At 38.1% G+C, this 17,094-nt stretch overlaps 1 protein-coding gene across 1 annotated transcript in view; it reads right to left on the bottom strand.

The window, feature by feature from the left end:
- LOC146699150 (semaphorin-7A) overlaps window positions 1-16,654 on the bottom strand; it is a 37,767-nt gene extending 21,113 nt beyond the window's left edge. Inside the window, exons 1-3 of the mRNA XM_085472104.1 lie at window positions 16,222-16,654; window positions 6,041-6,180; window positions 3,327-3,389 (exon numbers count right to left, since the gene is read on the bottom strand). Of these exons, the coding sequence (XP_085328230.1) occupies window positions 3,327-3,389; window positions 6,041-6,180; window positions 16,222-16,300 (282 nt within the window). The 5' untranslated portion in view covers window positions 16,301-16,654. The remainder of the gene's footprint in view (window positions 1-3,326; window positions 3,390-6,040; window positions 6,181-16,221) is intronic.
- Window positions 16,655-17,094: the final 440 nt, after the last annotated feature.

Genomic DNA, 17,094 nt, shown 5'->3' on the forward strand with positions numbered 1-17,094 from the left:
TAAACAGACATAGACAAAGGCAGAAAATGATTCAGAAGCAAGATGAAAATGGGAAGAAGTGCAGATAGGTAGAGGGATTACAGATTAAAATGAGAAAGGGAAAACAGAGGAGAGTATGTGAAAAAGAGATTAGAGAGAAAGGTACAGCACAAAGGGAGAAAGACAACAAAAAAACACACCAAGGGACTGAAAAAGCAAACAGGGAAAGAGCCCAATGTGGAATAGAGGGCTTGAGAGACAAAGCAAGAGCACAACACACGGCAGATTATGAGAGAAAGAGTGGATTACCAAAAGAGATTTAAGAAAAATTGGAAGCCATTCATGCGCCAAACATTTTTGGCAGACAGCACTCAGGAGGCTTAAACCTGCAGTACATCACTGCAATATTCCATATGCATGACTTATTTACTAAGCACAAAAAACAGACTCCTATCCCAAATCCACTGCTAGATGGAAGATGAAAATATATTCCTAGTATCCTCACAATTAATAGATGTTTGTTGGAATGTGCGTTTAATAAAAAATGAGATGTGTATTTTTTTCGTAAGCAATCTATCACAAATCCAAATGGGTCTCTGGAGACAGTGAAGGTGCATCGCAAAATCCAAAGACTGGGGCCAGAGCTTGTGTGAGTGTGAGTAGGTGGATATGTAGGTGGTTGGGTAGGCAATAGTGTGGGCTGACATTTATTTATTTATTTATGTTTGGTTTTCACTGAGCGTATGCAAGTTTCTATTCTTCTGAGAACTACTTTCGGCAGTGATTTTCAGTTGTTCAGGCTAAAATGCAGGAGTGAAGTCAAAGTAAGTGAGTTTAAATGTCAAGTTACATGCCTGAAATGCTATAAGCTATCTGGCGGAGGAACAAGCAAGTTTTTGTTCCTCAAGAAGCAAGCAAGAGGTACTTTTGAGTAAACTACCAACCATTCTTCACATATCAGAGTCCCCAAGCCATGCTATACTAACTGATGGGAAGTGAGTCATTTCTTCAGAACTAACAAAGCTCCTCCAGAGGCACAAACCACATCATTAAACTACTTTATGGAATGAGTGGCTGTCCTTGGGTTTGGTAGATTCAAGTTTAAAATCAGAACATTTCAACATGCAGAAAATTTCTTTGTAGCTGTCCCATTCAGAACAGTGTCAAAAAAGAGTTTTAGTTTCTTCTTGTTGTGTTCAATATGGTTTGTTTCTGTTGTTGTGTGTATTTATTGTGCATAGCTTTTGTAAAATGACTGTGCTGATGACTGATGTTGAAGTGGACAGACTCTTTAAAACCTTCTCGGATATGCGATCAGTCTGTGAAATTACACTCAGTCTGCTACTTACGGATAACTTTCAACCTTCATCTCACTTGTTTTTCACACACTCAGTGGTTGTGAATTACTGAAAATTTGGCCTCTTGTCCTTCATGGGACAAGGTTTTGCTGCATGACTCAGGGTATTTCATTCTCCACCATCTGTCATTATCAGACTTTCTGTAAGCTTTAGCTCTGGTTGCCCTTTCTTCTGTGCCATAACTTCAGCTACATCTTTTTGTTATCGGTTTTTGCCTTGTGATATGAAGGGTAATTTTTTGCTTTAGTAGAATTCTAGGCTGACTAAATGTTACCATCAGATACATTCAGAAGTGCATTTTTGCACAGAGTAATCACTATAGAATTTGTAATTTACCTTCTATTTATCTCATCTAGGGAAAGAATGTAAGAGGTGCTGAACCAAAGCGCTTGTTGTGATTTCTTTGGTTGTTAGCAGATTGCTGGGGTCACAAATGGTTTGCATGGAAAACACTGACTCGTCTGTAAATATTGGCCATTTATTTTCTGGGCTATAGTGAAGCTTCTTTAAGTTTCACTTACAGCTTCACTACAGAAATCAGAAGTGGAGCACATTTGCCTTCAAACTTAACAGTGTGCCTTGCCACTGCAACCAACACGTTTCAAAAACTTTTTGAAGCCAGTAGATCTCTAGCTTGAGTCACACTTTTCACAGTTTCACTGGAACCTGGTGAGTAATTTGGCAGTGTTTGCAGACATGTAAACTTCTCCCATCTATAGTAAGGGCATCTGCAGCAATCTGCTACTGCACAAAGCTAGTGCAAGGACATTTTTGGTGCAACAATTTATATCTCGTTGTGACAAGTTTTAAACTAGCAACTGCCAGCAACCCCTACCAACCAATCACCAACCACCTATGTAATACACGCTTTTCCCTAGTGATTGCTTAAAGTGGGTCACTGATTGGTTTATAGGCCTGTGTGAATGGGGCTTTAGCAGTTGATTTCACAGAGACTGCCAGTTACCTCCTGCAACCAGTTGCAATGGGTTTTCACCGAGCTGGTGGGTGCCTCTCTCTAGACCTCTTTGACCGGGGCCTTAGTTGTGCTACTGTAGGCTCAGGCTTCTGGTGACTTCCAGTGAATACTGAGCATTTCTTTTCTATTCCTCCTTTTCAGCATCTTAACATTTGCACACCACCACTGCATGGCAGCTTACTTCTCACCACTCACAAGTGGTTGCTCATAAGTGGTGTTGTGAATGTATACTTCATAAACACAACTGCATTGAACTGAATTCACAACTTATTTAATTATTGTTCCATAAAATATTCAATTGAGAGACTTCCTCTGTCTGCTCTGGTATTATAGTGCTTCCATGCAGCAGGAATTGAATTATTTCTTTGTACAGCACATGGACTCTTGTGGCATCATAGTCCCAAAACTATACGTTGACCTTTACATTGCCTGCATAATGAAAGCTGGTAGGTGTAGGTGGTGTAAGTATTCAACTTAAGGTTTATAATCCCCTTATTTCCTTTACTTAACAAATGCAGATTTTGACCCTCAGTATTTAATGGAACGTATTGTGTCTTATTCTCAGAGTATTTAAACTCTCAATTGAAGATTTATCTTGCCACTTTTTTGTTTTAATACTGCTTTTCTCTCATTTTCTCTGTGGAGTCACAAATTATTCAATGTAATTATCCACTGCTCACTCAGCTGCACAGTGTTTGTTTATCGAGGTGACAGTGTCTCCTGTGTAATTTTATCTCATCTGCATGGATTATCATTTTCTATGCTGTTGTTTGTTAGTGCATGTTTTTACAATGCTCATTTGAATTATTTGGTGTCTTAAGTTCTTAAGATTTAACATAAGCTTTATGTGAATAATTGAATTGAAAAGTCAGACGTGAACATTCTGACATTGGACACAAACCTTGCTGCGGATGATAATAATGATGATGGTATAAGAAAGAGGATGATATCAATTATGGATGAGGGGTGTTGCTGAAGTGATGGAGGTGCTGACGGTGAAGAGGACTTTCTACCTCGAGTGGTGCAGCCTTTGCCTTGCAGGTATCAATTGCAGTCTGATCCGATACCGCTGGGATCTGTGGGAGGAGTGATTGTTTAGTTTGTGCCAACTTACTTCAATATTCTCTGTTTCAGCATGCACTGAGCTGGCTGGAGCTTCTAAAATACAATACACACAATATTATATGACACTACGGCTTTTCAGTGCCTTCAAGAGTCACTTTATTACTTGACAGCTTCACTTTGGAGTCCTCGTCTTCCTTACCTTGCTTCCACATTTTCACAGAATATCCTTCAACAGCCCTACAGAAATGGCCATGAATTTGAAAGGAACATTCTCAGGGTAAAGTACACTGTTTTACAACAATGAAAATGTTTTAGCTCAATTCTCTGCTTTGAATTGGCAAGTTGTGGACCATCTAAAACGATACCAGTGCATATTTTATATGCATTAATTTAAACAATTTACAATCGCTACACTTACTGTACATTGTAAGTCATACTAACCTTATTGGACAAATGACCAACAGTCAACTCCCGGTATGCATGGTGATTGTTGAATATTCCCTGACTAATTTGGAGTTACGCTCTACAGAAGAATCCAGGAATAGTGCGGAGGTCGACTGTGTAGTGTAATTCCTCCACTCTTACCTGGGACAGTCCTTCCACGAATGAGCAGTGTTAAGTTGCATAGCAAAATTATCCTTTTGAAAAAAATGCTTGTGCATTGTATCTGTCAAACAAGCTTTGGTTCTTCATTGCAAAGTAAATAACTGGGTTTTTTGACCTTTTACCACAAATGTCTGACTCTACAAGTGTTGAATCTCAATAAACAATCCCTCACTGTTTCATTCTGTGTCAGTGATATTAAGATTTGATGTATAATGCTCTTAGGCATTTATTTTCTTCTGTCTATACTCTTTGTCACCATTTAGTTTTCCATCCCTGTTTCCTGTTTTATTGTGTTAGGTTTTTGTCTGTGTGCATTATGTTCATTTCTGCTTCCTGTGTTATTAGTCAGACTTAGTTCAGCTGTGTTCTCACCTGTTTTTTATCATCAGTGTATTTAAGCCCTCAGTTTCCCTCTGTTCATTGTCTTGTCATCGTCAATCTCTTGCGTGCTTCCAGGTCAGCTCATCTCACTCACTCACTCACTCACTCACTCACCACTCACTCACTCACTCACTCAGTGTCTTATGTTCTGTTTTTCTCGTGTTTGTAATAAACACCGTCCGCATCCTTCACCAGCCTGCATTTGGGTCCTCTCTTCTCTCTCTCCACACACTGACATGACAACTCCTCTAAGCTGCACTGCATGTAACTCATCCTGTCAAACTGTCACTTACTGTGAAAATAAACGTAGAAACACACCATTTCACTTGAAAGCATCTCCTAATTGCCAAATACATCACCTCTCTCTGAGTCACAACCACCAAATAAGCCTTCGATCATTCCAAAAAGTAGGACATATTTATTTTTAGCAAACTATTTGAGTTTACAGTCAATTTCAATTTGCTTGGCTAGTCAGTGTTTATGCTGTAGTGCACACAGTGTAATCTCGTGCCTACAGTATCCTCACCTTATTAGCTCAGTGAATTATGTTTTCTATCCTCATAGAAAGAAATGAATGTATGCCTGACCTAACTGCCTTGGTCTTGACTAGATTTGCTTTAATGGGCCAGCAGCAGACTAGTGATCTCTCTCTCTCTCTGCCCTCTTTGGCTCTCTGTGTCGTCCTCACAGCAGGATAGCAGCTATATTTGTTTTCATCCCACAGCTCATATCAAACAGTAAGAGGGTTAGCCATACTTTCAAAAGCAAGAGACTTTTGTGAATTAAAATGCATTTACAGGGTGTCTATTTTCAGCAGGTATAGGAATTCTGGTTACATTTAATTCCCAGTGCCAAATACAGTTCATTTTCCAAGAAACACAATAAACACATCATGTAATGCTTACTAGTACCACAAACAGATTTCTTCAACAAATCTCATATGCTACCTTATAAAATAATACCATGCAATAATGTCCACCTCCTGACAACTTTGGTAAAGCAGTTCATTAATTAGACCTTCATTCATTCCAAAAAATTGAAACCAGGGATTTTAAGAATAAATACACAGTTGTCCATTAAGAATTTATCATAAAAAAGGTCAGACACCCCTGTTTTCCACTTCTTGAGTCTTTATGCAAAGTTAAGCTCACTATCTGCTAGAGTAGATGTGTAAAGAAAATGTTCCAAAGTGACTAAACAAATTTTAATAGCTCACTCCTATTCTATCCAGAGTAGACTGGCAGGTCTGTGCTAACATTGACTTCCCTGTTCACACCTGGAGGCTGCCCACTAACTGGTGCAGAATGTCTCTAATTTTTGGCTGTGGAAAAAAAATGATTCTTCATTTGGCTTAAAGGTCTGGATAGAGGTATTTAGAATCAGTCTCCCTAATTAAATCTCTACTTAGATCAATATTCTGCTGTGAGTCATACAACTTTTAATGACATCACGTCCAAACTCAGTTGCTGAAGTTGCTTATGAAGGTGGTGGACAGGGTCAAGGTTTGGAAGTATTTATGTGGCAGTTTGTCTTATCATTTATATTTACTTTACAGTTCCATATCTAAAATAAAACAGATAAATAAAATATACATAATAATACACCATCCTAAAAGAACCACTTTATTTAATCACCTGGGTATAAGTCAGAAAAATCAGCTAAAAGCAAACAGTACCTGCAGGTCGCGAACCCCTCTGTATGTGAACGTCAACATGTAGAGCATTGCCTTGCCGCCTACATAAAGGGTGTCACTCCCTTCCTGGTGGTACATGCTGATATAGTTCTCTGGTCTGTTGAAATGGAACCTGGAGGGCTCTGAGGGACAAATAAAAGGGATGAGCCAACAAATGAGAGCTTTGTCAGAGTACATTGTTGTTTTTGTTATGAAAATTTATGTTTTAACATGTACAATTAAAATGCTCCCTGTGGTAAAAGATTAAAAAAAAAAAAAAACAATGACAGCAGCAAACATTTCAGTTTTTAATAAAATCCGTTCCTACTGCTATAAACATATTTGTCAAGCTTTTGAATTCTTATTACTGCTGTCCATCATTTCCTCTCCTTTCTTGCTTGGTTAATGCTTGGTTATTATTCAGTAGTACAGTTTTGTGCACCTCTTGTTTACCCGTTGTATTTCCTTTTACCTTCAAAGGAAGGCCTTAATTCATCATAGCGTATATGGGCACACTGTGGTCATAAAGGGATAGACAATAGTCGGGTAATAGGCAAATTTGAAATAACATCTAATTCTACTGAGCCTGTCAAATTTGTTGCCTCAGTTTTTGGGTTTAGCTGAGAACAGGGAACCCAGTGTCACTCTGCTTTATTGTGTATTTAACTATGTTCGTCTGTATACCTTGGCTGTAACGAGTGGTTACTTGAGTTAATGTTACCTTCCTTTCAGCTTTGAGCAGTCTAACCATTCTCCTCTGACAACAGCAAGACAACACCATAAAACTGCTGCTCACTGGGTATTTTCTCCCTCACACCATTCTCTGTAAACCCCTAGAGAAATAAGGTTCAACTGTATCAGCAGTTTCTGAAAAAGTCAAACCAACCCATCTGGCACAAACACCCACGCCACATTCAAAGTTTCTTCCCCTTTCTGTTTTCTTTGCAGAACTCTTATAAGGTTGATTTCATGTTTTTCTTGTATTTTTGTGTGAAAACATTCAACTTTTAATTCTGGACCTTCCTCCTTATGTGTGTCTTTTTACCTGTGAACTATTAAAATACCACAGCTACTACAAAATAATTAAGAATAAAAAAGAGAAGTAAGGAGATGTAGATTTTTCAAATCATACTTTAAAAGCTGTTTCCAATTCATAAGAAATCAATAGAAAAATGTATTATTGTAAGGTCAAAAACAGCAACAAAAGCTCAAGAAAGTAGTTTAGAAAGTACTGTCTAAGAATGCTTTGATTTATCAAAGCACTTGATCCAGTAGTACTGCCCTTTGTGGTTTTTCATTAAACAGTGAGTCAACCCTGCTTATGTGTCAGAGGAAAAGGGCATCTGGTGGGAGCACAGAAATCTCCAGAATAATCATGTGGGCAAATCCTATCACAGATTGTTGGTTGAATCAAAAGTACATTTGGGCATCTCTGAATCACAGATCCAATCAGACTCACACTTACCTACACTGCAACTGTGCCTGTGTTTAGAAATAGATTAAAACCGCACCCACTAGTTAAAAGACAAATTTAAATAAAGAATGGCACCAAATGATTTTCCGGAGTTCTTAAAAGCTGTGTCTGATAGTGAATGCTATGGAACCAAAATATTAGAGTATAAAACATCTCATGCAGCCATCCTTTTTCATTTTGATTAGTCTTTGCTCCAGGAGATATTTCAACATTTTATTTACTTAAAAGATACTTCAGAAAAACCTCTGAAAGCTTTACATCAAAAACTATCATGCCCCCATAAATGCTTCTGAGAGACTAGATGTTCTTTTTATCCCTGAAGTGAAAGAGACATCGAGTTTGATAGCAGGAACCAGGATGCAGTAGTGGTGAGTGGTAGCAATACAGGTTGCTGGCAAGTTTCTATGGAAACAGCGGCCGCTTTTATTGGCAGTAATCTACTTGATGAGCCTGGTACTTCACAAGGAAGTGAGAAACATACAAAGAAGTGGGCTATAGAGAAACTAGAGTATAGTTTCACAGTGATAGTCTTAAGGCAGACATAAGAGCGTGCAGATTTGAATAAACACAATAGATTTGTATGAATATTTGCTTTAGCAGTTAACAGAAGCAAAACGGGTTCCTAAGGCTATGTTACTTCACTCTTTTTTCGAAAGAGGAAAAAACAGTTAAGCTTCTTGGATTGGACAACAGCAAACATTTAAAAAAAAAAATCAGAATAAAATTGAAAGGTGTTCACCCAAATACAGCTTTACCACATGCAGTGGCCCTAATCCTCTTCTCTAATATGGGGACTTCCAAAAATGTAAAATTAGGAACCTTTGGTCCACATCTGAGACACTGTTTCAGTAAACCCAGCTTTCTCTACTCAGCACAACAATTTTATTATTTTATTTTGTTTTTTATGAAAGCCACCAGTCAGATGATGTCATTTCCTATTAGCAGCGTAGCCGTTGTTGTTGAAGGTCACTTTGCACCCCACAAGAATAAAGAGTGTAGAAGATCTAAAACAATAATTAATCTCTCAGAGTTGTTTTCCTCCTGATTATTACGTGGCATAATCTGAATATACCATAAAACAGAACAGTAGCTTTATCAGTTTTCAGTTAAGTGTGGTTTTCCTTAGCTAATGGTCTAAAATGTTTCCCCTGAGAGTACAGTGCTAAAACTGTGGGCATGTCTTTGCTTGATTAAAAAAATAAATAAGTAATTGGACCTTATATATAATCATGCATTACAATACATCAGAGCAGTGTTTCTAAGGTTTTTGAAGTGTTTTTTTTTAATACCATATGACAAATAATATTTACACAGGCTGGATCTGTTTTATGGATTTAACCAGTCACAAATCCAGTGACCCTCACAGATCTGAATGTGTTGATCTTCTCTTTGCTGTATTGGATTGATGTACAAAAATATACATATATATTTTAAATATTATCATAAGAATATGCAATATTTATTATTACATGTTATGTTCCATCTAATAACAAGGCTTAAGTCCCAGTTTAAACCACATACTATCCACACTATCTTATTGGGTTCATATTATGTGAAGCGCTAAGAATTATGGTGTTATATTTAAATCTTTCAATATAAAGCGCCTTGAGGTGACTGTTGTTGTGATTTGTGTTGTATAAATAAAATTGAATTGAATTGAATTTAAATGACATCCACCAAGTCCAATCCAATAAAGCACCTTTTGGATGTAGTGGAATTGGATATTTGCATCATGGATGTGGAGATGACAAGTCTGCAGCAATTGTGTAATACCATCATGTCAATATGGTGAACAAATATCTGAGGAATGTTTCCATGTTAAAACTATACTACGAATCATTAAGGCAGTTCTGAAGGAAAAAGGGGGCCCAGCAAGGTACTAGCAAGGTAAACCTAATGAAGTGGCCAGTAAGTGTAGTAGTAATGGCTTGTTTGTAAAAGCCAAAATAAAATATATGATTTAGCCTTGCACATTGTACTTTTTGGGTCTCCAAATGATAATGAAAAAGATTTATTTTTAATCTTAAGTTTTTGTCCGTACAGTTGGGAATCACTTGAGAAAGTTTTGGTCTGCTTTTCTACTAATTGGGGAGATTCTGCAAAAATATGCTGACAGTCAGAGGAAAGATTTGGACATTTAGTCACAAAGTAAAAGACATTTTCCAAGTTGAAAAGAAAAATACTTGTGAATTCCATGGTTGTTCTGAGTGTAAGTATTGTTTATATGCTCAGATGATGCCTATGCTCTCCAAAGTTTGACTGTACGTAACAAAGTATAATTTCCAATAGTAAATGGAGAAAAGTGATTATTACTGTTTTATAGGTAATATATGAAGTCAGTTGAATAGTGAAATTATGCAGAAAATTACTTAAGCAGTAGTTACTTAGGCTGCTATGATATTTAAAATAATTTAAAGTACAATTTGCATCTCTTGTTGAGGATTCTTTTTTTTTCTGAGATAAAAGTGGGAGGTAGTCTCAATTCAGTCTTTAAGTATTTATTTGCCTCAAGCAGATAAATACTTAAACATGTACATGGATTCCCCCTCTGGCAGAAAACCACAGTCTACAAGCAGTTAGCTGTAGCCGACTTCCTGAAAGTGAAAACCTAACTTATCATTACACAGGATTATATATTGAATTGTGGGTTCATCTAATTGGTAAAAACTTTGGGGAGAGGCCGTGGTTAAGACTTGGCCTTCCCTTGTTGGTGGACGGGCTGGTCACAACCTCTTGTCATTCCACTTCCCATGGTCAGACGAGGTCGCATCTGGGATACTAACATCCCTCTCCTATTTCTGTATAATGACTTTTACCCTGGTTACGTGTCTACATCTCTGCACTCAATCTGACCTTCACCTTTTTTTTTCTCCTAATCTAGACAGTCTAAAGATGCATGGCCCTCAGAGATGTAGGTGTGAAATCTAACTGTGTACTTGCAGAATTAAACTAAGAGCAACGGTAACAGCGGCCTGCCCAATTTGGGCTTCATCACTGCCAACCAAGCTGCAGGCAAAATCACAAAAAATGCACATAAAGTAAGATTTATAAAAATGCTCAACCTCACACTCTTTCCCTGTAAAATACCTGGAAATTAGACAAGATTAAGTGACTCCGTAGTAAGGCCTGAACCCCAGAAAATGCATGTTACTTACAGCGTAATTGTATCCTGCAAAAACCTCAATTGTTGCCTGCAAATTACACATAAGTACGTTGTACTAGCGCCTTGTTGCCTGCAAATTTCATGCACCTTAGTCGCTCTCGAACACGTCCCACACCCCAGAAAGAACAGGGTACTTACAGTGTACTTGTTTCATTGTGTCTTGCAAAAACCTGATTTGTGGCCTGCAAATCGCACATAAGTACAGGTTACTTGCACCTTGTTGCTCGCAAATTGCATGCAAGTAGGGTATTTGCGCCTTTATTGTAGGTTTTACAGTGTAATTGTTTCACTGTTTCCTGCAAAAACCTGAGTTTTTGCCTGGAAAATGCATGTAAGTACAGGGTACTTGCACCTTATTCGTGGGTTGTGTTATAACATTTGATGGAGATATTGTCACACAAAAAGTTCTTTGGAAGGCAAATATACAAAGTATATAATAATTGAGAACATGAATTTGCACCATATTCACTACACTTAGCTTCTTTTTTTCTGTTTATTGAATAAAATTGTATTGTACAATTTTTTTAATTACACTAATGATGCAGACGTCTCAAAAGCCCACCAAAACTAATGTATTAAACACGATACACTAGACATTAAGGGGTTAACATAATTATACTACAGGTAGTCTCCTCCCCCACCTATCCTTTATTAGAAAACATTTTTGAATATGAGTGTCTGTGGCCTGCCTCGAGAGCAAAAGCAGAGCGTAGGAACATATTGTGCATTCATATTAACAGCATCTTTTTCCATGTCTCCACAGAATTTTTCAAAGAGCCAGACACATCTGGGTGTAATCTGAGCTCCTAAATGTTCTCTGCTGTTCTGTGTCAGTGTGTATCTTTCCTTTTTCTTTACTCAGACACTTAATCATTACTACTGGTTGGAAGTCGTGAATTTTCAAAAGGTCAGCTTTCCAGGAACTAAGAAAAACAACCTTTTTAGCTGGTTGCTTAAAAAAAGCTTCATTAAACTCAGTGGCTGAAGACTTAACTTCTTGGAGGAGCATGTAATACTTTTTTTTCATATTAGTGAGTCACTTTTAAAGAAGCTAAGTTCTATTTGCACTAAAATGTGCACATTAAAGAAGAGTAGAACACAGTTGTTTATTTAACAGCGTCTTAAAATTAGCAAGACAGATAGCAGCAGAGTCAAGGTAAGGGATCTTTTGAAGCTTTTCTGTTTGCTGCTTTTTGTTTGTTTGTTTGTTTGTTTTTACTTGCATAAAAGCTTTTAATTCAGTTTTTTTTAAAAGGTGGATCTCAACGTCTCACATTATTAACATGACAAGAGAATATCCATAAGACTCATAGTTCAAGAGTATTTTGTATTGATGTGTTTAAGTCTCCAAGAGAAAGGTCAACACAAAAGATCGCTGAACTTCTGGGAAATTGTCTGATATTTAAGATGCTGTACATGTCAAATTATATTTGAGAGGAGGAGCTGTTCCTCTCTCTCAGGGTGTTTCTTTAAAATTATCTTTCTGTGTTCACTCTCTTTTGCTGCTGGCTGTCTTCCTCTCTCTTGATTTCTCTGTTTGTCCTACTTTGCCAATATATGCATTTTATGTAATTGCCAAATGTGACTGTCACTCATTAGGTATGTACACACAATATAAAGGAAAGCATGGCTTAAGCTTGCTTTAAAAAAAACAACAACTATTGTTAACCTTATTCCAAATCCTTATTATGTTTCAGTCCCTTAAGGAAGTGAGGAGAACAGAACAGTTTTTCCCCAATTAAACAAAAAAGTGCAAACAAAACAGTGGGTGAATATTGATGGTTTCTGCTTTACTGATATGATATTAAAGCTGCTGTTATGACTATTCTACATAAATATCTGGCTTAAATCTCTATGTGTAATGTGCTGTACACTCACTAATGCATTACACACTAATGAGTGGGTACACCTGTTCACTGCTCATAATCCAATCAGCCAATCACATGGCAGTGACTCAATGCACATGGCCACGATGCCTGCTGAAGCTGAGCATCATAATTGGGAAGAACATGGCATTTTTGTTTATCCCAGATGCGCTGGTCTAAATATCTAAGAAAATTCTGATCTACTGGGACTTTCCCACACAACCATCTCTAGGGTTTATAGAGAAAGGTCCAAAAAAGAAGAAAATATCCAGTGAGCTGCAGTTCTCTGGACAAAGATTCCTTTTTAATGTCAGAGGAGGATGGTCAGAATGCAGGAAGGTAACAGGAAGTTAAACTAACAGCTATCATGAAGTGTGGAATTGGGACCCAAATAGTGACATTTGATAAGGTAGTTGAAAAAGTCCCAAAAAAATACAAAATCTGCAAGGGAAAATAGAATCCAGAGTTTACAGGGAGCACACAAGTGCAGGTTAAGTGCAGACAAAAAATGAGCAAAAAGAGAGCAGTTAAGGAAAGTGAACACAGCTGGGTTATGAGACGCAGGTGTTAATAATGAAAGACAATGAGACATGAGGGGAATTAACCCAACAAAAGACACTAGAAACAAGGAACAACCAAAATAAAACAGAAAGTGAGAACCATAACCAAACCTAGGGGAGATGACAAGATGTTACAAGAAATACTGAGGACAAAAAATAAACTCTAATATAATTTGGAAATAATGGTTTGAGGCTCAAAAGAACAAAGAAATACACAAGATGGAAACTTCAACAATAAGCAAACTAAGAATGAAACAGAACATATTTATCAATAAACAGAAATGACACAGTAAATTAGTTCAAAATAATAGGCAATGATGCAGGACCATGACAGGGTCAGAATTTGGCATAAACAACATGAAACCTTAAAAGTACCATTACACCACAACCACCATCATCCTGTCTAATATTAACATTTGAGGCTGCTGATGGTGGTGTCACTTTCTTGAGCATATGTTCTTGGTGCACCTTGGACCCCTTACAATCTATTTAGAATCATTTAAAGGCAACAGCCTTCCTATTGTTCCTTTGCATGTCCAGGAATGTTTCCAACACCTTGTTGAATCTATGCTTAGAGAAAACAGTGTCCAACCCTGTACGAGCAAGGTCTACCTAATAAACTGTAGTTTTTATGTACAGCTCACAAAGCATTATCATGCTACTCTGCAATTTCCCTCTGCTTTGTTTTTTGGCATATTTCAGCCAGCTGCTTTGGTTAAACTGGCCTTTAATTTGATCATTTTAACTTGTTAGTAGTTGTTGTTAAAAACAGAGGAAAACATAGAGTGACTCCTCAATTTAGAATCATCAGCTAGTCAGAAAGACCACTCTTAAGTAAAAAAGCAATCCAATTATTTTTCACACAGTTGGCATATTAACATCTTACAGCACTCTGCAAAAAAACATGTAAGTTATACTATAATTGCACTGGATATGATGATTTATTAGTCGTTTAATTCTCTGTATCATCCTTGGTAGTCCACACATCCACACAAAAAAGAGAAAGAGAACAATGGAGAACATATCGACTGACTGATTTTAGTGACTGTTCTAAAGAGGTGTTTCTTAACTTTACTTAAGAGTGTGTGGATGTGTGTGTGAATGGGTGAATGACTGAATGTAGTGTGAAGCGCTTTGGGGTCCTTAGGGACTAGAAAAGCGCTATTCAAATGCAGGCCATTTACCATTTATTTACCATTCTTCGGCCTAAAGATCCTTCTGGGTGCTGTATTTTATTGGGCAGTAGCATTGCTTTGATTCATACTGAGATATGGATATCGAAAATGTGTAGCCAAATTAAATTAATTAGGGTCAAGACTCTAAAAACCACAACTTAAAATTATGACCACCATAAAATTCAAATGTATTGTACCTGCATCCTCTTTGTCATTTGGGGGGGGAAGATATTTACAGTTTGGATGAAAGCTTGCTGTGCTTAGCTTGAATGCACTTATTGTAATGGACTTGGACAAAGGTGTAGTCTATACCAAATGAATGCAAAGTAATTCCAACCCTTGCTTCTATAATATCGTAATCAAAAGCACCAGCTCCTATCTTAACCACTAAAGGAAATACTATTTTAATCTATAAAAAAAAGAAGAAAAAGAAAGATTATAACCTTCAAACAACTCTGTGAAGGTATGAAACCCTGTTTAATGTCCTCATTTGGCAAACGCCTACAAAATGAGAATATTTTCACCATTAGAGCACCTCGGAGCTGTCCGAGGTGCTGAAGCTTCAGACTGCGCCTTTGATGGATTTCCTCTGACAGTGTTCCATGTGTAATTGTGTGTGTCTCTGGATTTGTGTGTCCTAAGGATAGGCGTTCATTGCTAACCCTGAAATTGCGTAACAATGAATTTGATTGATATGACACGCACGTCCAGGCCGTCATCTTGTGCGTTTTGTACATCCGCGGGGAGGGTTAGAGATACCAATACCTTGACACACAGCACCCATCTCTATTGATTGTTGAATATATTAGAGGACTGTGTGAGGTGTAAAAAGGCGTGAGTGGAATAGATAACAAGGAGGCGGGTTGGAATTTTCCATTCGTTGCTCCACACTCCCTGTCCTCATCTTGGCTTTTCTGTACATGTGTACACATATAGGATATATTTATTTATTTTGTCTGCTACACTAAAGCAGTTCTCTTTTTCACTGAATAGGACCCTTCCTCTGCAGTGTGAAGCAGCTGCCGTGTCCCGCATTGCAGCTCCGCAAGGACGCGGGAGGCACAGTGACTGTGCCAACCTCCAAAGAGTCATATTTCACAGTAATGATGTTTTTCGGCGGCGGCAGACGGGTGTTTAAAGGGTACAGCCTTGACGTGCGTTAGGGGGGGAAAGGCGCCATGTTCCCCCTCTTGGCAGAGGAAATATTGCTTTTAAGCACTTGTGGTTTTATTCCGCTCTGTGCGTCCGGAAGATGTGAAGATATGGAGGGACAGCCACTACAATAAGAGTCTATGCAAACTAGACACGAACACACCGCTAACTTGTAATGCTCTGAGATAAACGGAACACACAAGTTGGCAAAAAGACGGATAGAAAGGCACGAGTTGCACAAATTATATCCAATTTATACAGATTGGACAGACCGTGCTCACGGAGAAACCTGAAAAAATGGTAACACAAAGAAACTGATTTCAGTAGGCCTACATTAGATTAACAGTTGTTAAAACTGAGATTTATACAGGAAAAAAAATCGCTTTCTTCTTGGTGCTCGTCTTATTATAGCCCGGGGACATGTGTGCAGGGCCTGAACGGCGGAGCGCGTAATTTACTACTTGGACATCGGGGGGGAGGGGGTGTTTTCAGAGATTAATCCAGAGGTAGCCCTGTTTTTATTGGCTTTATGTGTGCAGGGTTTTGTTTTTTTTTTTCAATTAAAGGAAAACAAAAGATAATAGGAAGTACTGAAAAACGGGTGCATTACCCCATGACATAACTCACATCTGCTCATCCCTCCATCCACTCATCCGTCCATCTCTCCAGCAGTGCAAGTATTCACTCATTCATTCCGTACACAAAATAAGAACACAAAACATTCTTGACTCCTAAAAATAATTTGCTGCATGTATTAGAACATCACGATATATGAAGGTTACAGCAGTTACTTACCACGCAGAACAAATTTCAGCCGAGGTGACTTTCCGACGATAACCGTGGCGAAAAGCGACAGCAGTACGAAATAATTCATCTTTCCCGTCACTCTGTAGCGTGAAGTCGATTGTGAAATTAACTAAACCGTACGAAGCGCTCCCCCAAACCCTTCTTCTTCCTTGCAGCCGCCTGACCCCCCAGATATGCCACGTCCCAGAGCCGTGAGAACGACTGCTGGTTCCGGTCCTGTCTTGTCCGTCTGTTTCGCCGGCAATTCAGTTTGGTAAAGTCGGGGTATCAGGCTCCACCTCAGAAACAAAAGGCACAGGGGGGAGCGCAGCCTTTCAGCAGGGGCGCTGGAATGAAAACTCGGAGTGCAAAAACGAGCGCAAACACGTCGCTTTTGCTTTACAGCTGGCGCGTGTAGGCATTACACATTATACCTGTTGCTGATAAAAAATGATTTTCATAGATATTTTGAATCGTACACGGTATCTCTTAAAGGTATAATGCACATTTGTGTCATCGTACAGCCTTGAAAATGTTCTAATGCCAATTAAATATATGGCAAACTAAATTATTCAAACGTCCTTAATCATAAGCAACCTAATTTTAATTCCAGTCTATTATGCACCTATAGGCATTGTAACATGATCATTACATGTCTGCAGAGGATTTCCTTGAGGTTGATAATTCTGCAAAAGAGTCAGCATTTTCACTTAATGAGTTTTCTTTAAAAGCCTAGTGTGGACAAGAGATATTTTATTTTGTATTCTTATGGTGACAGTTTATAGTCAGAACTATCATTAATCAATCATTTAGCATTGTCGAATCAGTTGACAGAATAATCTTTGATTTATATCTATGTTAAACTGAGCAATAATAAGAGGT

This window comes from Copadichromis virginalis, linkage group LG11, assembly GCF_057382275.1.
Source record: "Copadichromis virginalis isolate Kocher_CV1m ecotype Utaka linkage group LG11, C_Virginalis_male_GT1.1, whole genome shotgun sequence".
NCBI lineage: Eukaryota > Metazoa > Chordata > Actinopteri > Cichliformes > Cichlidae > Copadichromis > Copadichromis virginalis.